This window comes from Ursus maritimus, unplaced genomic scaffold (genome assembly GCF_017311325.1).
Source record: "Ursus maritimus isolate PB19 unplaced genomic scaffold, ASM1731132v1 scaffold_17, whole genome shotgun sequence".
Taxonomy (NCBI): domain Eukaryota; kingdom Metazoa; phylum Chordata; class Mammalia; order Carnivora; family Ursidae; genus Ursus; species Ursus maritimus.
Window position 1 is genome coordinate 43,360,773 of NW_024424119.1, and position 20,527 is coordinate 43,381,299.

At 48.6% G+C, this 20,527-nt stretch overlaps 1 protein-coding gene across 1 annotated transcript in view; it reads right to left on the minus strand.

Moving 5' to 3' along the window:
• ASTN2 (astrotactin 2) overlaps positions 1–20,527 on the minus strand; it is an 844,435-nt gene that overhangs the window by 534,907 nt on the left and 289,001 nt on the right. The window contains 1 exon segment of the mRNA XM_040631793.1: positions 15,462–15,569. Coding sequence (XP_040487727.1) covers positions 15,462–15,569 — 108 coding nt within the window.

The following is a 20,527-nucleotide window of genomic DNA, read 5'->3' on the forward strand; positions in this document are numbered from 1 at the left end:
CCAAGGTCACTCTGCCAAGACTCATAACTAGCTGTGTTTGGCTCCAAACACCAGACATAAAACACTGTACAATGGTCTACCTGGAGCAAATGTACTCTCCTCAACTCCGTTTTGAGGACAGGCAAGGTATAAATGATAAACAGAGGATAAACACATACATAAATATATGAAATGTTGTGATTCACCCACATAGTTTTTAAATGAATTGTTCTGTTTGTCCTCGAAAGTAATTACTGTGGTTTATAAATTCTGCCCTTCTTAAAAAATCATTCTTCACAATTATCTGGTTGCGTAATATTCCATCAAGTTGATGCATCATGGTTTACCTAGGCATTCCCCTATTGTTAGATATTTAAGCTCATTCTAATTTTTCAACATTACAGATTATGCTACAATAACTATCTTCAGGTTTACAGCATCATGAAAAATGGGTAGTGTCATGGAAAAAATATGGTCATGATAAAATGTCAAGTAAAAAAATGAAATGCAAATGTGTGTGTTGATTATAGTTACAATGAGGGGAAAGAATATGTATGTAAATGAGGATGGGGAAAAATGAAATGAGCTCTTTGTTCTAGGAGGTTCTTGCTAGATTCTATTTTTCTATTTTCCTCCAGCGCTATTACTATGAGTTTATATTGGTGAGAAAAAAAAAAAGTATGTCATCCATAATGGGGTTAAAACATCTTAGTTCCCTGGATGTCCTCAGAATGAAGAGATGAGCTTAGAGGTCAGTGGTCTTGACTTATTCTGTGGACAACAACCACAGAAAGAGCTTCTGAAAGGCTGGAACCATGTCTTATTAACCTCTGATTACTAAGAAAGCCATACTGTTCCTGGAATCTACAATGTGTGTTAAGTGATAAAATGATAGAATTTCATAGCTTGAAGAGGCCTCGTATATAATTTATTCAAATACCACATCCCAGCTGAATGGATGGGAAGCCAAAAAGGCTCGCCCAAAGTTCCCCCAACATTTGAGTGCAAGAGCTAGAGTTGACACCATTTTTTTCTAAAATCTACTCTAATTACAAGAAGCATATTATTAGCAAGTTTGCTCAACGGGAGCCGTGAAAGAGATGTCCTTCACCAGTCCAACACAGAATGGGTATGACCGGTGACCTGGGGTATCGTACAGCATCATGCATCTTGAGTTAGTTATGCATTTCTCCTGAATCCCTATGTCCTGCAGCCTCCAAGCTATTCTCATGACAAATGTCTCTGACCTAGGGAATTTGCTTTCTTCCCATGGAGAACCAAGTGGTTTGATTGTACCTGGGACGTTGACTGAAGAACATTTTCAAACCAGGATGCATGACTGATTGGAACACCCTGGGCCTTTTCAGTTTCTGGTCTACACCCTCTCTTAAGATAGTCTCTTCCTGCCATGCCTTCATTTACCACCCCGTGGGGGTTTCAAATCTAAAATGGCCCCAAGATTCCCATCCCCTAAACACATTGTACCTTCCCGTCCTCTTGAATGTGGGTGGGACCGTGAATATGATAGGATACCACTCTGAGATTAAGTTAATTGTTATCTGACAAAAGTGAAGGGATTTTTCAGATGTAATTAAGGTCCCAAATCTTACATGACTATGAATTGACCATAAAGGAATTTACCTTGGATGGGTCTGGCCAAATCAAAGGGGCCCAAAAAAAGAGACTGAGGCTGGAGTGCCTGGGAGGCTCAGTTTATTAGGCATCGGACTCTTGGTTTTGGCTCATGTCATGATCTCAGGGTCACGAGATCAAGCCCGACATTGGGGCTCTGGACGGGGCATGGAGCCTGCTTAAGATTCTCTTTCTCCCTCTTCACCTCCCCCCTTGCTCGCATGTGCTCGCATATACTCTCCCTCTCTCTCTCTCTCTCTAAAAAGAAAAGAGACTGAGGCCTTGAAGGAAGAGAGTCAGTCTAAGAGATGCCCTCCTGCCAGCCTCGAAGAAGCCAACGGTCATGCTGTGAACTGCCCCGTGGGGCCACGAGAAAGAGCCTGAAGGTAGCCTCTAAGCACTGGGAGGCTCAGTCATATAGCAGCAGAAAAGGACTTCTGCCAATGCCCCGTGCGTTTGGAAGAGGGCCCTGAACCTCAGCTGAGATGGAAGCCCAGAAGACTCCAGGATTTCAGGCCCTGAGCAGAGAACCCAGTTCTGACCCAATTGGATGTCTGGCCTACAGAACTACTGTGAGATAATACACGCGTGTTGCTTGGAGCTGCCATGTTTATGGCAATTCGTTACACAGAAGGAGAAAGTGAATACACAGCCACAGAGTGCGGAACCCTTCGCTCCTCTCCCAGTGAGTGCTCTGCTGTGCTCAGAGCTGGCTGGCAAGGTCTCCATCCGGTAGCCCTACGGGCACCTCAAAGGCAGCAGCTCTAACACCAAGCTGATCCCCTTCTCTCCTGAGGGTCAGCTGCTCTGCGCTTCCCTAGCACTGTGGTTCTCTCCGCAGCTCCTATGCCAGAATCTGGTGCCCACTGTCAGCAATCCTCACTGGCTCACCTTCTCAGAGCCAGACAGCCATCAGGTTCTGTGTTTCCACATGTCCCTGAGAGGCGGCCCTTCCCACAGATTCCCCGTGAGCTCCCTTTCGACCTCAACAGTCTCCTAACTGGCCTACCGCCTCTCGTCTGTCCTCCTGCCACTTCTTCCTCCACTGTGGAGAGAGTGACCTTCTTAAAAAGGACACAGGGTGATTGCTCTCTCTTCTTCAAAAACTTTCTTGGGCTCCCCATTTCTCGTAGGTTTAAGTGCAAGCTCTCTCCCGCTCATGTGGAGATACGTTCATTCAGCACCCGGTCACCCCCCATGCATTCATCCCTCAGGTATAAGCTTTAATATTGGTTCTTCAAGGATGCTTTTCATTATTTTCCCAATATATTAGCTCCCCCTCTCTTTTTTTGTCAAAGGACTTTTCACCATTTGAAATGATATATTCATATATGTGTTTACTTGTGAAGTACTCTCTTCCTTCCTTTTTCTTCCTGGCAAGACTGAAGGATTCAAGAGGGCAGTCACATCATTGGTCTGTTTGCCATTATATACCTAGTCCTTAGCATAGATTCTCGGCAGAATTAGGTATTTAGTAAATATTAGTTGATTAAATGAATGAACTTGGCATTCAATGTCTTTCTTGATCCCTTCCCAGCCCTTTTTCCTCACTATCTTCATTCATATACCTTATACTCTAGTGACACACGATTCTGCTTAGTAATCACAGAAATCCTATAAGGTGGGATTATAACCTTCATTTCTGAGAGGAAGAAACCGAGACCTGGAAAGTAAACCAATTTGTCCGAGATCACCCACAGTAAGAGCCAGGACTGAATAAGGTCATGCGTGCAAGCATCTTGCAACACACCTGACACAGAGCAGGCAGTCACGACCGGCACTTTCACCTCTTTATCTGGGAGAGAGTTTTGCAAGGATAAGAGAATCCTGGCCATCCCACAGGGTTGCAAAAAACGGGGATGACAGAGTGTTCGTGCTTGGGGCAGGGAACAGAGAGTCGCAATCTCTCAGCGTAAGGAAAAGGGGGGAAAATCCTGCTGAGCCTAGTTGAAAAACAAGAAAGCGAGAGAGACTGATCATTCCTTCTCGCTAGTGTAAGCAACTAAAAACGACATGTTTGCTTTATCGCCTTTGGTCTCCCATTTGATTCCTGACAGCCGTCTCCCTCCCTTCGATGCAGGGCTGGGTTGTCAGGTGCTGAGCTGGTTGGCATCGCAAAGGAGGAGGAGAACTGAGAACAGTTTAAACAATAATTCAGGGACCATCGCTGGCTTGGAAGGGGGGGAGTTTCCGAAGTCGTCTGCCTTCCTTGCTGCATTCAAGGAACCCTCATTTGCCAACATGATGTTTGGTATGCTTGATGTTTCCGCGGGTTTGGGTAGAGGTAGTCTGGGAGGAATCTTTAAAAGAAAAAAACCCAACAACAACAAAAAATGTCTATTTCTTCTGAGGTTTGAAGGAAGGGAGAGAAGAGAGACATCAGACAGAAGGCTTTTTAGCCTGTAACAATTCTGAATACATAATTTTCTCTTCTCTAATGTCTCCTTAAATAGGGCCAAACTCAGGTCTAGATCAAAGCTGGGTTTTCTGCATTTGACTGTTCTTTCAGGGAGAGAAGTCCAAACTCCCAGTCGCATCCTGCCTTGAGGGAAACTAGAATCTCCCCAGAAAGCCTGTGTGAGCTACCAGAACCTTCCAGAGGAAGGCATCCACCGGCCGCAAATCACAGACAGCTAACTACCAGGGCAAGAGTTACCGTAAGAGGGGAGAGGCTCCTAGAGGCCAGTCCTCGGGGTGGGGACAACAGAGTTTGGAGCCAACCAAAATGGGGGTCAAGCCTCGGACCTGCAAGGTCATTTTGATTCTGCAACACTGTGGTGTCAGTTTCATTCTTTTACACACAGAAACCAGGACCATAACTGATCAGGGAGGGAGATCTGGAACTAAGCAAGGGCCCAGGCACAAAAGCAGGGCTGGATGAATGGTTGCTGCAGACTCTCCTTCCTCGTAACAATTGTTATTCAAGTTCCGGCCTGGAGTAGGGGGTTCACTCCAAGGGGGCCCAACACCAGAAGAGGAACAGGTATGTGCTGGGGGCTAATAGCCCAAGGAATGTGTAGAGTGGTTTTTGTCAACTCCGGCTAACCATTAGAAGCTGGAAAGGATTGTATGCCAATACTCACACCCCTTGACCAGACCTTCCCAGGTAATGGGTCTGAGATAAGGGTTTATTTGCAACTGGTGTGTGTGTGTGTGTGTGTGTGTGTGTGTGTGTGTGTGTGTGTGTAAGATTTTATTTATTTAACAGAGAGAGAGACAGCCAGTGAGAGAGGGAACACAAGCAGAGGGAGTGGGAGAGGAAGAAGCAGGCTCCCAGCGGAGGAGCCTGATGCAGGGCTCGATCCCAGAACCCTGGAATCACGCCCTGAGCCAAAGGCAGGTGCTTAACGACTGTGCCACCCAGGCGCCCCTGCAACTGGTGTTTTTAAAAAGCTTTCCAAGTGATTTTGAGATTCCATTTGGCCACAGAACTACCTAGCTCCAACAGCCCTCCTTACCATACAGCTGAGGCCAGACACCTGCCCTGCTGTTGGCTCTGACCTGACCCAAGTCCTAGGACTAGTCATTCCCTCAAGGGGGCAGCACCAGAGGGTCCAACCTCCTACCCAGGCCCTCAACATTCAGCCTCCCCAGCTGACCCTGTCCTCTGTTTCTGAAAAGAGATCCAGAGCACGGATTCTTGGACTTTGTGGTTTGCCCTGTTCCACTCCCAGTGCACCGTCCCCTAGGAAAACTTCTGGATTGCTTAGACTATTATACAACATGGTCCTCGCACTCCAGCCTGAGGCTAAATTCTTCCTTCTTACCCACAGTTCTTCTCAGCGGTGAGCTGGTAAATGCTTAACAATGGGCTCTCAGAGGAGGAAGGGGAAGTTTCCATTGCAGTGTTGGCCGATTTCCATGGTGTGAATACTTCCACCGTGGCTGATTATAAGCTACTGATGTGACATCACTCAGAGCAGAGTTGGGGGGGGAAGCCAGGAGGCTCTTAAAAACTGGTATGGGTTGGCTCCAATACAGCATTGAAGTTCTATCATGTTTTCCTACTTGGACCAAATTATCAGGGCCCCTAATGTCAGTCGTGCCCTGGGAAGGTTGGTCCCCATGGACTCCACCTTTGACCTCCATACTGAACTAACTTCCTAGCACCTGAGCTGGTTCCGACCACTCTTATTCCTGGTCCTTGCTCTTCCCAGAGCAGGTGGCCCATGGAGGGCTTAGAGTTGACAGCAGGAAGTTGTGTGGGATCTGATCAGGCCTTCTGCACCAGCAGGGCCGTGGGTATCAGACCTCCTGTCTCTAGCACACACCTTGTTCCAGGTACCATGATACGCACTTTCCATGCGTTACCTCAGTCACATAATGGTCTGACCAGACTTTGAAACCAAACTACTTAAGTTCAAATCCCAGCTCCCCTTACTTCATGGTTGTCTAGAACTCAGTGTCCTTATCTGTAAAATGAAGATAAAAATCATCCCTTCTCATGGTCCTGTTCTGAAGCATATGGGACGAGACATATCAGGAGCACAGACTGGTGTAGGCAGAGCTCAATAAATCACACACTGTTTCTTCTGTTCTTTTCCTCTTCCTCCCTCCTGGTTGTCTACGTTTCTATCATGGACACTTAGGACGGTATCACCAACAAGAACTTAGAGAGCATCAAGTTTTGCCCCCTTGGTTGACAGATGGGAAGCAGAGGCTCGAAGCCTTGCTCCAGTCTCACAAACAAACAAACATTTGGGATTGGAACCTTCTAGTAGTCATGGCATGATCTTGCTTAGTGTTTCCTCCCTCTGTCCCTATCTCCCTCCTTCCCTCCCAGCTCACCCAGCACTCCTGCTCCCTGGCTTTCCACCCCATCTGAATCTACCTCTGCTTTCTCCCTGTCCATGTCCGTGCCTTAGATTACCTGACAAACCTACCCCTGATAGCCAGCTCTCACTTCTGCACCCCCAGCTAAGCCTCTGTCATGCTTTCCTCCTTCGGAGTCCCTGCTGGGCAGGGCGGAGCAGACCAGATGGGCCAATGAGGTTGAGAGAAGCAAGGACTTTGGAGCCTTGCTTCTCTGTCCTGGATCCTCTCCATATCAGGCCCACCTGTCCTTCATCCCTGACACCATTCCCTCCCTCCACAGCCTGGGCATTGGATCCCTTCTTTCCAGGTCACTCTAGCTACAAAGGCTTAGAGAATGATTAAATACCAATCCATCTTGTCTTTGGTGTTTATTTACTCTTTTCTAGTAGTAGGTCGTAGGGGTGTGCCCTGCAGGCCAGCTTAGAGCAAGAAGCCTGCACATGTGCCTGCCATAGAGGCTGACCTGAGGCGAGGGGCAAGGAGGACAGAAGGAAAACCCATATCACAATGTCCCCAGGAGGTCAGCCCCATCAAATTCATGTTCCTCCTGAAAATGTTTAGTCTTTTCTTTCTTTTACTTTTTTTTTTTTTTTTTTTTTCTCTAGAAGCAAGACCGATGTGCAGGTCAACACATTGGGGAAAAGGCCATGATGCCATGCCTGTCTGAGGCACTCATTCTGCTGCACTTCCCTGGTTACCATTTAGTGAACCGTGATTACAAGGCAGGCCCACTCGGGAAACATGTCCTGTGCATACATTATCTCCTTTAATCCTCACCCCAAGCTTAAGGAAGAGAAGGACGAATACTAGACTTATCCTCCTTTACGCAGGACAAACTGAGGCTCAGAGAAAGAAAGTGCCTTTCCCTAAGCCACACAGTTAGGAAACAGCCGAGCAAGGATTTGGACCACTGCCTGCTGTTTCGGAAGCCTATAATTAACCTAAAAGGATGAGTGTTGACTTAATATTTTAGTCTGGAAATAATTTCAAACTGATGGAAAAGTTGCAAGGATAAGAACAGTACAACGAACATCTATATACCCTTTGCCCAGATTCACCTGCTGTTAAAAATGTTGCCCCATTTGCTTTGACATTTGAAAAGGCAACATTGTAAACTTGAGGAAAATGCTTCCCTTCCCTGAGCCTTGATTTCTATCGACATAAAATATTAGAAGTCCTTTCCTTAGGACTGAAAAATCCCTGTGGTTTGATGGGAAAGGACAGATAAAGGATGGGATGGGTACCATAGCGGTCAGGGCCTGGCTCCTGCCCATTTCTCTGGCCCATCTGTCATTATTCTCCAAACCATAGACTCAGGCTCTTCCCAGTTCGTGGCATCTCTCCCATTCCTGCCTCCTTCCCCATGGCACCACCTAGCCTCTGCCCTCACACTGGACAGGTCCTGTTCTGTCAAACTTTCACCCCACCCCATTCCCATTCCCTGGAGTTTCCGCCCCCAGCACAGTCTCCTACCCTTAATCCCCAAAGGCCTCCTTTTCTGCAGATAGGGCTTGAACTTTCCCTCAGCTGTCGTCTTCCTCTAGAAGAGGATTAAACAGTGTGTTGTGGGGGGGGGGGTTATTGGTGGGGAGAACCACAAAGAAAAAAAATCATACATCCATACAGATTGGCACAAAGTTCTGTTTACAATTCAAGAGTCCCATCACTACAGAAAATCTCCTTTCAAGAATTGCCGAATTAAAACAAGAAACTAAAACAAAGAGGCAAAACCAGGAGGGCATTCACACTCTGGTTGTCTCTGCTGGGGAGCTAATTGGCAAAGCTGAGGGAAGTGCACAAGATTGAGAATAAGAACATGTGGGTTTCTGAAGCTGGCTGGGCAACCAGCTGATGAGAAAAGCAAGGTCCAGAGAGGGAGAGACGGTAGCCCAGGGCCACAGAGCCACTCGCGCAGAGCTGGGCCGGGAGGCCCACGCTGGGTGTTGGCGCTGCTAGAACCATCCAGCAGCTGGGCGTCTCTGTCTGCTGCTCAGTACTGTGCCTGGGGGTGGACAGGCCATCTGCACTTCTCATCTGGACCTTCAATTATACACTAGCTTCTCCTGCTCAGCACTGCTTCTCTGTGTGAACCGCAGCACCCCCAAGGAGTTTATGACCACCTTGAGGCTAGCAGCCCAGCCCCCATTTCCCACAATGCCCAGCATCCTGCTTAGTAAGGTTGTTGATTCCATAAATATACGTTAGGCTAGAATGAGCTTCAGACCTGATGACATGAGGCACACACATCCTTGTCTGACAGATGGGAAAGCTGAGGCCCTCAGAGGGCACGTGCTTGACAAGGGCCATGAAGCGAGTTAGCGGTAGGGATACAGACTTCAGTACACATCTCCTAACTCTGGGTCCACTGTCCTTTGCCGTACGTAGTGTCCTCTCTGATTCATAAAGGTGAAATTCTGCCCAGCGGGCATCTATCTTCTCGAACTCCTTCATTAGTTAATCCTGTGGGACCCGGTCAGAATTGTCAAAGCCCAAACAAGTGATGGATTGAATGGTTATTTCCTGGACCATACACAGACCTCTGTGCGGGACACATAGACTCCTTTAGGCAGCAAGACCATGCATGAAATGAAATCAGATTCATTTCACAAAGCATCGTGAGATTTCACTCATGCTTCCTACACCGGTCCTACAGGTGAGGACCCCCTCTGTGATGGCGAGGTTTCAGGGCAGGACTCAGCAAACCGTAAGCCACAGGTGAAATCTGGACCCACATCAGTTTTTGGAAACAAAGTTTCCTTGGGATACACGTATGTTCCTTCATTTATATGTTATCTTTGGGAGCTTTCAAGGGCCAACAGCAGAGTTGAGGAGTTCCAACAGTACCTTCATGGCCTGCAAAGACGACCATGTTTATGAATTGGCCATTTACGGAAAGAGGTTGCTGACCCTTGATTGTGGAAACCCCGCCAGACACACACGGTCTGTGCTTCTCACTTCCTTCGTCTCTCTTCCTGTCCACCCACTTGCCATATTGATCCCTACGGTTCCCTGCTTATGGTGTTCTACCTGGCTATACCAGACGTCTTTGAATGACAGCCCCAGTTCCCTTAGAAAAAAACCTGAGACTCAGGGAAGCCAGGGTTGATTCTCAGACTGTATCACAAATCTCTTTCCAGTAGCTCCTATTGCCAAAAATGAAATTTCAGCTGACTTAATTTTGGGCTCAGGATGCTTTCAAGGAAAGGGAAATTTCAGGAGAAAGAACAGGATTTCAGAGTCCTGGCATGTCCCATCTCTACATTTGCTCACTCTGGGAGGTGGGTGTCAACAGCTCTATTGTATAGAGAAGGAAGTGCCCAGAGATGAAAAGCCCACTGCGGCTACACCAGGGGGATGAGGAGAAGTCAGGATTCACAGCCAGGTCTAGCTGAATCTGATGCCACTTCTACTTCTTTCGTGGGACATGCTAGAGAGAGACTGAGGTAGGAAAATCCCATTAGATGTTCTCCTCCTCCTACTCCATGCCCTCTCCCTACCATCAGCCCTGGGTGTATCCTCCTCTGCTAGGGAGCCTCCTGAACTTGTTACAACCCTTCAAATTTCACACACTCCAGGCATGCTCAAAGAACCAGGCAGAGAGGGTTTCTAACTTCAGTACTCGGGCCCTCCTCCCACTACCTGGCATGTCCTTCCCTGGGGGCCTTGAAGTAGAAGAACGGGCAGGGCTGAGGCCTCAGTTCTGCTCACCAGGAGCAGAAAAGAGAAGAGGAAAGGACTGCAGACTCTGTTCTTGCAAGTGGAAATGGAGTGAGCAAAGATAAGAGGGGCAGATAGAAAAGTAGCATCTGCTCTGGGGACTTATAATAATCCAGATACCAGGCCAGGAATTTCTTTCATTCATTCATCTGTTAATCATGCATTGAAAAATATTAACCCAGTGCCTACCGTGGACCCATCCCTGTGTTTGGTGCTGGGGATGGAAAGCTCGGTACAAATGGCCGTGGACTTATCCTCATGAGGCTTCCAGCTCTGTGGAGGATACAAACATCCCCCAGAGAACATGCTGGTAAATGTAAAGTTGCAGTGGGGATGGAGTCTGCAGAGGGTAGGACCACAGCGGTTACTAGGGACTGAAACAGGAATTAGGGGTAGGATGGCGTGGCTGGAGACATGCCTCGTGAGTGAAGATGTCACAGTGAGTCAAAGGGCGGGGGCAGGGGGGCATTCCAGGAGAGAACGTCTGTGACAGTTCCCGTGGGACAGATGTGGGAGTGCTGGAGAAGAGGCCTGGGTGGCAGGAGGACACAGAGCCCTGGGGAAATGGGTGGCCGGCTACTCAACACATCCAACCTAAATGCAAAGGAAGGACTGAAACGTCGAAGCAAAGAAGCAACATGAACCCTATTTACATTTTAAACATGACCACTCTGGCTGCAGGGTTGAGGATGGGCTGGAATGCAGTAAGAGAGAGGGTTGAGGAGGGGATTTTAGAGGTTTGCAACAAAGGATGGAGGCAACAGGGACTGGGATGACAGTGATGGAGAGGGGAGAGCTTGTTGCTGGGCATTGTACAAAGCAGACACTCAAACTCCCATTTGATCCTCGCAGTCACCCCTAGAGGGCGCTATGGCTACCCCATTTTAAAGCCAAGACTATTGAGACTACTGGCTCCTGTCATGTGGATGGATGCACAGTGACAAAGCCAGGTCTGGGCCCGGGTCAGCTTCCAGTTCCCACTCTTCCAGGAAGCCCTCCCACATTTCTCAAGTGTTCCTCTACCTCTCTTGTTTCTCCCAAAGCTGGGAGTCTGAACCATCCAGAGAACAGGTTATTACACTCTCTCTTGCAACGTATCTACCACCTTCCCCAGCACCACTCGTGGCCCTCAGGGAGACCTTCACCAATGTTCACCGACTGACTTTTGCGCATGCCTTTCAACCCCTACTTGTTGGCTGGGGAGGTGAGACTCACACACAGGCAGCAGCTTGGCCAAGGCTGTGGCCAAGGTCGCACCAAAAACTGGTGGCAAATCCAGCCGGGACTGGAAACCACAGCTCCTGTCACTATCAGATGACCCCACGGTGCCGACTCCCTTCTGAGCCTTGGAGGCAGCAACATTTGAACGCCCTGATCACAGTCCACATGTCCCTAGACTGGGACGCACAGCCCAGGTCTTGTTTGCAGCTGGAACTGAAGGGGGTGTGGTGATTGAATATGGATTCCCAATGCTACGAGGTCACGCTTTCCAACCAGCATAGAGATGTGCCCTTCCTGGTGGTTCTAGCTCCTTCTTCCCCCACCTCATTGCACCTTATCACCTCCTCCCTGTGACAATCAGAATGGCCTGCGTGGTCCAGGGGAGTCCACAGGGAGCTGCTGGCTCACTGCATGTGGAGAGAAGAGCCTCTGGGGTGGTGGTGGCAGAGGCCGGGGAGAGGGCTAGCATGATGGGAGCTCGGGCAGGCCTGGGGGTGAACGCATAGTCCAATGGAATGACAGAGGTCACTCTCAGGTGAGGGACAGACACCCTCTCCAAAAGGAAAACCAGGCAAGGGGAGAGGCACTCGGAACAGGGGCAGGCATGATGCAAAGGAGGCCAGGTGCACCTCGCGAACAGGGAGTTCTCTCAGACACACAGCCAGTCCCGCTAGCATGACAGCGAAGGGACCTCAGAGACCTGGGCTCCCCCGCGATTCAGAGAAAAGACCAGAGGCCTGGATAGGTGGCGTGACTTGCATGGGGTCCCACAGCACCGGCAGCAGATCAGAAGTCCGCCCACACACTCAGCCCGTTGCTCCTTCCCGGGCAGCTTAGCTCCCTCCACCACCTACACATCTTCTCTCCTTCCTTCACCCCTGCCTGTGTGCTTGACTGGCATGAACGGATTTTAAACCTCACTGATTTTAAACCTAGAGCTTTAATTTTACTAGCCTCACTTGTCAGAGGAGGACGCCCATGTGCAGAGAGGTGAAGGTTCACGTTCAAGAAGGCACTGCGAGTCGGCGGCGTGGCTGGGATTGGAACACAGGCGGCTCCCTGCAAGCATCCATGCTCTCACTACCCTGCTCCGTGGCTCTCTCACCCCCACGGGCTCCCAAACTTCCCCCAGCTCACCTCTATATTGTGCATTTTCCCCATGAGGGCAGTGAGCGCTGAAGGGGCTTCAACTCTCGTACACATACAAGAAACCGCAAGGACGGGTCACAGCCCTTCCCGGGGGGGACGTGGTGTCTGCAGAAATGGTACGGGGCTCTAAGTGCATCTGGCTGGAGCGGAGGCTTTGCCAGCCCCAAATTCACTGTCTGTGCCCCACAAAGAACCACAGCAGCAGCACCAATAACCATGACGCTGCCACGCAGTGTCAGGAAGGCGTCCCTGTGACCCTGGAAAGAGGCCCGAGGAACTGATGCAAAGGGCACTGAAACCGGCAGCTCCTTCCCGACTTTCTCCACTCCCTTCCTTGCTGCAGCCTTTTTCCTGAGCATCTGTCCCCATCTAACATATTTATATTTCGATACAATACAAGCTCCAGGAGGACAGGTCTTTTAAAAATTGTTGCTTGATTTGTGTCCCCAATGCCTAGAAGAGTGTCAGACACACAGTTGGTGTTTGACAAATATTTGAAGTACATGAGGGAGGGAGGGAGAGAGGGAGGAAGGAAGGAGTGGGGGAAGGGAGGGAAGAAGGAAGGAAGGGTCCACCAGGAAATAGCTGGAGGAAAGAAGAGAGAGTGATAGGAAAAGGGGAAGAGAGAGAAAGGTAATGAGAGAAGGAAAAGGAGAAGATAGAAGCGGACAAAGGAAAGAGAGGGATGAAGAGAAGGAAGCCGTGATACCGGAAAGAGGGAAGGAGAGAGGAAAGGGGGAGAACAAGAAGAAGAAGTAGAAATGAAACACGCAGGCAGGCAAGCATCCCAGAGGCCTGGGAAGCAAGAGGAACACGTGGCTGGAACCAGAGGCGGAGGGAGAAGGACTCAGCTCTAGTGGACAGCCAGAGGGACAAAGCAGCAGCACTCAGCTGGCAGGAGAGCCAGGGGAGGAAGGTGCAGGGGGGAGGGGATGCATCACCACCCTGTCTTCCCGCCCCTGGAAGCACAGCCTGGCCTTCTGCAGCATATGGAGGCACTAGGCCAAACCGTTTATCTCGAGTCCTGTGGCTGGCTTTTGCTTTTCTTTTGAAAGTTTAACTTCGATTTACGAGGGGCTTGCTCCGTGATGGATGTTTTTCCAATTAGCTGTAAACAGCCCAGTCCTGCAGAGGAGACCCACCGACTTCCCCAGCTCTAATTCTGGCTGCTGGAGTGGGGGAGGGAGAAGACAGGTCAAGAATCATCCATCACAGACTTCGAAATCTCCAACGCAGCAGATACCAGGGAGCCAAGGCTTGGGAAGGAGTGAGAGGCAGGCCCGATTATTCCAATCACTGCAGAGGCTGCAGAACCTTCCCAGGCTATATGTCAAAAGAGCTACTCCCCACACAGGGCCTTTTCCATGAAAGGTGCCAGGGGTAGGGACACAGGGAACCCCACAATGAGAACTGAATCGACATTACTAACATCTACTTAATTTGCCCTTAGTATGTACCAGATGCCATGACAAATTTTTTTTTTAAGATTTATTTATTTATTTATTTGAGAGAGAGAAAAAGAGAGCACACACACGAGAGTGGGGGGAGGGGCAGAGGGAAAGAATCTCCAAGCCGACTTCCCACTGAGCACAGAGCCCCACACAGGGCTCAATCCCAGGACCCTGAGATCAGGACCTGAGCTGAAACCAAGAGTTGGACACTCGACTGACTGAGCCACCCAGGTGCCCCATCACAAACTTTTCATGTAACTTAACCAAAATTCATCCCCGAGTCTATGAGGCAATTATGAGGCCCATTTCACGATGATAAAATTGAGGTATAGGGAAGGCAGATAACTTGCCTAAGAGCAAAAGTTGCCCAGAGCAGCTATGTGACCCGTGTTCTTTAAATGTCCACCATGCGTGCATGGAATGCATGCAGAACCGTTCTACAAGGGAGATTCTTTCCCTCTTCCCTACCCCAGGTACTCCTTCAGCCCACTCTGTGCAGAGGTGAGAGGGCCACGTGTCTTGATTAGTTGCTTTCATGTTTGCCAGAGGACCCTTACTTCTTTCTGGGCCCTGGTCTAAGCCAGTGGAGCTCTCCTTAATCACTGGCATAGAATACATGTTTGTACCCTCCCATCCCCCACTCCCCGTTCTCTTCCAAGATTGCAACCTTGAACTTGCCGCTTCCCCATCCGTATAAAACACTCAGGGATGAGCAATTACATTCACAGGTGATTGCCTGAAATATGCTCTATTCTCCCTTCAGAGGATGTGTGATCACCAGAGCACTGTGGACCTCGGCCCAAAGTGCAGCCCTATGGAGTCCTGCTTCTGCATCTGACGCCTCCTTACCTTGAGTGTCATTGTGAGCAATAATGATGCATCAGGACAGATTTCACCTGTTGAAGACACTGTCTTGAAAGTCAAAGAGGAGGAGTCCCCTTTAGAGGAACCAACTAGAGAACTTTCTCTCTGGTCTTGGTGTCAGGTAAAGAGAATTTCCTGAACAATGGTTCTAACCCATAGACTCCGCACATTTTATTGCTGAATCTGTTTCCCTTTGCACTTTGGCTGTTAAATATCTGCATTAAATTGCCAGCTCCTTCTAAGAACTACGAAAAACAGTATGGCATGCATTACCCTGCATCAATCTAACCTGGGTTTGAATAATTTTCCTTATTCCTATTTTGTTTTCAATCTAATTCCCTTACTTATTTCATTCCTGGGCTGGATTTTTTTTTTTTTTTCACTGCATAAACTTAAAAAATCTTCCCCAAATCCTTTGAGGAATAAGGTAGGACAGAGAGCAAATAAAGAATGGAAGGGGAAGCCATAAATGAACAACGCTAGTCTAGCCAGGGTTTGGGATGCCAGGCTGTGTTAACCGCATCGGGACCAGGTCGAAGAAAAGTTGAGGTTTGTAACTGAGCACAGAGTCGGACTCCCAGGCTTTCCTCCTACAAATGCTGGTTGTGGAACCTTCCCAAGGCCCCCCCTTACCTTTGCTGCGGCGGCGACTCCGGTACTGCTCCGTATAGAACGTCAGCTGCGTTTCGTCGTCTGCCTCTGAACCCGAAGTCCCCTTGGTTCTCCCAAAGCTGATTCCCCCTGAAAGGAAGAGCAATCCATTAGTCACGTAAACATCCTGGAGCTTGTTAAATCCCTCATCCGACCCAAAGATCAGCAACCCCATCCCCAGACTTCTTTCTGTAAATCCCAAGCGACCTGGGAGCTGGCATGATTTATGGACGGAGTTCGGGCTCTGCAGTGAGGCGGATCTGGGTTCTAACCGTGGCTTGGCAGCCGCGCGCTGTGTGACCTTGAGGGGACGCCTCTCTTTTCTGAGCCCTGGGTTCTCTCTTAATAAGATGGGGACAATAACTATTGACCTTGTAGGGTTGCTATGGAAATTAAAGGAGACAGGATACATAAAATATCTGGTTTGTGGTGGGTCCTAACTACCTAATAGTTATACTGTTGCTTAGTATGATGAGCCTGCCTCTAAGACAACACTTCGGGCAACTTAATTTCACACACATTTCAAGCAAGTGCTTCCTAGATGCCAAGCTGAGAGCCAGACACTGGAGGTACAAAGATAGATACAGCCCAGTCCTTGCCAGCCCGCAGATCATAAGTTAGTCAAGGAGACAAATGGGATCCTAAGGAGCCTTTAACCTAATTCATGGTCATGTTTTTCCACACAATGAGATGCTGAGAATATGGGGGAGAGCAATCCATCCCAACACAGAGGACCTGGGAAGGTTTTATGGAGGAAGGGGGATTTAAGTCAGGGCTGGAAGGATGAATGGGGCTTCAGTGGCAGAGAATGGAGTTCCAGGGAAGTGTAAGAGTTGAGCATCCCTGGGGAGGGGCAGCGTAGGTGGGTGGGGGCCACGATGAGTAGAGTGCTGACAGGAAGGATCACTGGAGCTTCACAGAAGGTCCAGTGCCACACTGAAGACGGGTCACAGAAGGTGCCAGGGCAAGAGGACGCGTTCATTAGCCACGCACGCCATGAAGGTCATGACAGCAACACAGAAGCCTCAACATGGGTGCTGCAGAGCACAGGAAGCTGGGAGGCTCAGGGACCCCTTGGTGAGAGGCGATGAGCATCTAGGGAGGCAGGGGGCAGTGAGGATGGGGAGGAGGAGAGGGGGCAAGGGCTGTTTCAGAGATACACTCAGGAATGGGGGGGCCGATGGGTGATGCATTTACACACAATGAACAGTGGATTCCAAACGTGATCAAGATAAAAGGCCAGAAAGAAATATGTCAAAATATGAACAGCAGTTAATTCTGCAGGGAGGAATACAGATAATTTTTTTTCTGTGCTTTTCTATACATATATTTTTATCATTAACAAAAAAGCACAGAATGTGGGAAGAGAGGGATGAAAGCGTTGGTAAGCTCTTTGCCCTAGAGAGGAGACAGTGGGGGGAGAGTTTCAGAGCATGGTGGTGGCGCATGGTGGGCAGGGAAGCAGAGGGCCTTTGGTTTGGGTACAGATCTCCAGACACCGACATCAACATCGATAGGCTGTGTCTGGGAGGAGACTCAGGAACCAGGCAGAAGCAGAAGTGCTGGATGAAGAAGTGGCTCGAGGCAGGGTCGATAGAGGGAGACCACTTTTCCCTATAACTATTTTGTATCAGTTGAATCAAGCACCATACAAACTTATTACCTATTTGAAAATTCTACCCAAGGAAAAGAAAAACGTAGATCAGAGGGAAACATTGCTCAATTCAAACAAGAGTTTCTTAAGGCATTTCTCTGGTAGGGCATTCAGGATATAGAAATCCCACTTGCAGACGCTCTGTCTGCAACATGGTTATTGTGCCTTCATTCATTCATTCCAGCCACATGTTGAGTGATCTGCTATGTGCCTAGAAGATGCCGATACATTATTGCGTACAATCCTCATCATGCTATACTCACAGCAAAAGTGTGATTAACAACCTAGATAATAAAGACACAAGGACACACAAGGGGAAAGTCACACACTGATGAGTACATGAGTACGAGAATTAGGATTCTGGGCTAGTCTGTCCAGCTCCACATTTGAGCTTCCTAGGATGCAAACTGCTTTCCTGGAAATAACTCAAGAGGGAACCTTAGGGAAGGCAGACTGTCCATTCAGCATCAGGGCACCAAGCACTGTGTGATCAGCTTCACATACACCCTCCCATTCCAAACTCCTAGTATCCCTCGGAGGGAGGTGTACTGATGCCCATTTTATAGATGAAGCAACCCTGTTTCAGAAAAGGAAAGCGATTTGCTAATGATGAGTGAAGTTGGACTTAGTACCCACGTGTGACCAACGGCCAAGTTCAGACTTTCAACCACTTGTGACACTGCCTCTCAAATTAATGCTCTGTAACGTGGAAAGATTAATACCCACCCTCTCCCTTCCCTGAGATAGTATGTTGTAATGGATGGGAGAGTATAGGAGACAACGATGTCTGATCTTTGTCCTCGAATGTGTGCTTGGCCTGGCCCTGTCCGTTAGCATAAACATGCCCAACCTCCCACAATTAAGGGTAGGGTCTGGAGACAGTAGAAGACTCCAGATTCTACTAGATGCAGCCCTTCTTTTAAAGGCTCTCCTTTGAAATGGAGTTGGCAGAGGCCCCAAAGATGCTTTGGAAGCAGGGGAAGAGCAAAGGTCTCCAAAGTTTAGGAGGGCTTTTTAAACTGCCATTGACATATTTTACCATTACAGAAAAAGGAAAAAAAAAAGAGGGAGGGAGGGAGGGAGGGAGGGAGGGAAGGAAGGAAGGAAGGAAGGAAGGAAGGAAGGAAGGAAGGAAGGAAGAGGGGGAGGGAGGGAGGAAGGGAAGGAGGGAGGGAGGAAGGGAAGGAGGAGGGACGAGGGAGCAAGGGAGGGTTTTTGTTCATGCACACATAATTCTTGGCCAAGGGAAAAATGAAGGCACTGGATAAAATAGTTACTTTATGTACGGGAAGCACCTGTCCTTCCTGCTATGTTTGGGCAGCAGGGAAAAAGGCTGGGGTCTGCGCATGTCAGGAGTCTACCTCAGACACCTCCGCATCCCCTTCAGTGCTCCACCACCCCCTCCTATTTAAAACTTTCTGGCCAAATCCTCCCTCCCCCTCTCTCATTTTCCTTCCTCTCCCAAACAAATGACCTACTATGTTCCTGCCATGGTGAACATGACAGACAGGACTCAGACAGGATCCTTTCCCTATTTGGACAGCCTAGCAGGGGTGAGGAAAGTCACCAGACATTTCTAATACAATTAAAAAAAAAAAAAAGCTCACCATTGCATAGCACTCTCTCTGCTGGGCACTGTTCTAACCCTTTACATGTATCGACTTGTTTAATCCTTAAATAACCCTAGGAAGGAGGTTGCTACTTTTATTCCCTTTTTAATGGATGAGGAAATGAAGGCGCAAGCAAATTAAGTAATTTGCCCAGGGTCACACAGCTTGTCAGTAGAGGAACCACAATTCACATGCAGGCAATGGCTGCGGCGTCTATTCCCTTGGTCTCTACACCAGTGCACAATAACATATGCGCAGCTAACTCATTGAACGTCCACAGCCATCCCCGTAAGGAAGGCATTGCGAACCTTGTCTTACAGATGAATACACTGCATCTCAGAGAGCTGCTGCGAGGCAGTAAGCAAGGGAGCGGGGGCTGAATCAGGTCTGCTTACCTGCAAAGCCTGCCTCATGGCGAAAACATCCTGGGACCCTGTATGTGCACATGCGTGTGTGTGTGTGTGTGTGTGTGCACAGGCAGAGCAGTGGCAAAAGCTTGATCTCGCCTGCGAGGATTAGCAGGTGTGTTACTTGCCCCCCCGCCCCAAAGCCAGGGAGGATTTTCCGCTTCTCACAGCTCCTCCCTTGGACCTCTGCACTTGTACTATCGGTAGGAACTCCATTCAGGCTTAGTTAGATCCTAGTGATGCCTCCACCATCGCACATGCCCAAGCCCGTGGACATCGTGCCCCTGACTACCATGAAAGCTTCTCCAGCCCCTCTCCACTCCCCCACCTCTGACCTCACCTCCTTCCTGTAGGGACCAAGGTACCATTTCCAGAGTGGAAGCTGAAGCTCAGAGAAGTTGCTTCTACACCAACCTGTCCAACAGAAAAATAATGCAAGCTGCATCTGTCATTTTAAATGTCCTAGGAGCCACATTAGAAGGGGGAAAAACAGGGGCTCCTGAGTGGCTCTGTGGGTTAAGCATCTGACTCTTGATTTCAGCTCAGGTCATGATCTTGGGGTTGAGATCAAGCCCCACACTGGGCTCACACTCAGAAGGGAGTCTGCTTGAGATTCTCTCCCTTTCCCTCTCCCTTTGCTCCTCCCCCTGCTTGTCCTCATGCTCGCGCTCTCTCTCTCACAAATAAATAAATAAATCTTAAAAAAAAGAATGGGAAATAACAAACAGATACAATTAATTCTCAGAATATATTGTATTTAACCCAATGTATTATAAATCCTATCATTTTAATATGTAATTAACACAAAATTATCACTAAAATATTTTACACATTTTTTAAGATAAGTGTTGAAAACCCAGGGTATACTATACTTTATGCTTACAGCACCCCTCAATACAGACGAGCTGCGTACAAATGCCTACCATATCAGAGAGCATACTTCTGGAGGCATTCGACAACAGACATTACTGGGCATAATTAAGGGCCGGGATCTGGGCATAGAAAGAGATGAGTAAGTCACAGACCCCACTAAGGTATTGAATCTTTTTTTTTTTTTTTAATGTGAATTGAATGAAAAATGGGGTAGCTCAGATTCCACTAAAAGACAACAGCCATCGTATCTTCAGGCACTTAGAGTCTCGCAGATTTCTACTTGGGCATCATGAATGAGCCACTTGGGTAGAAAGACTCAACCGTGCTGGGGTCAGATGTGAGTCCTAATCTGAGTTCTCACTTCTAGCTGTGTGAGCTTAGGCGAGCCACCTACCCTCTCTGAGTTCATCTTTAAAAGGGGGGACAAGAACTCTCAACCCACATGGTCATTATGAGGAAAATGATAGAATGTATGTAAAGAGCATTAAGACCAAAGAAGTGAGG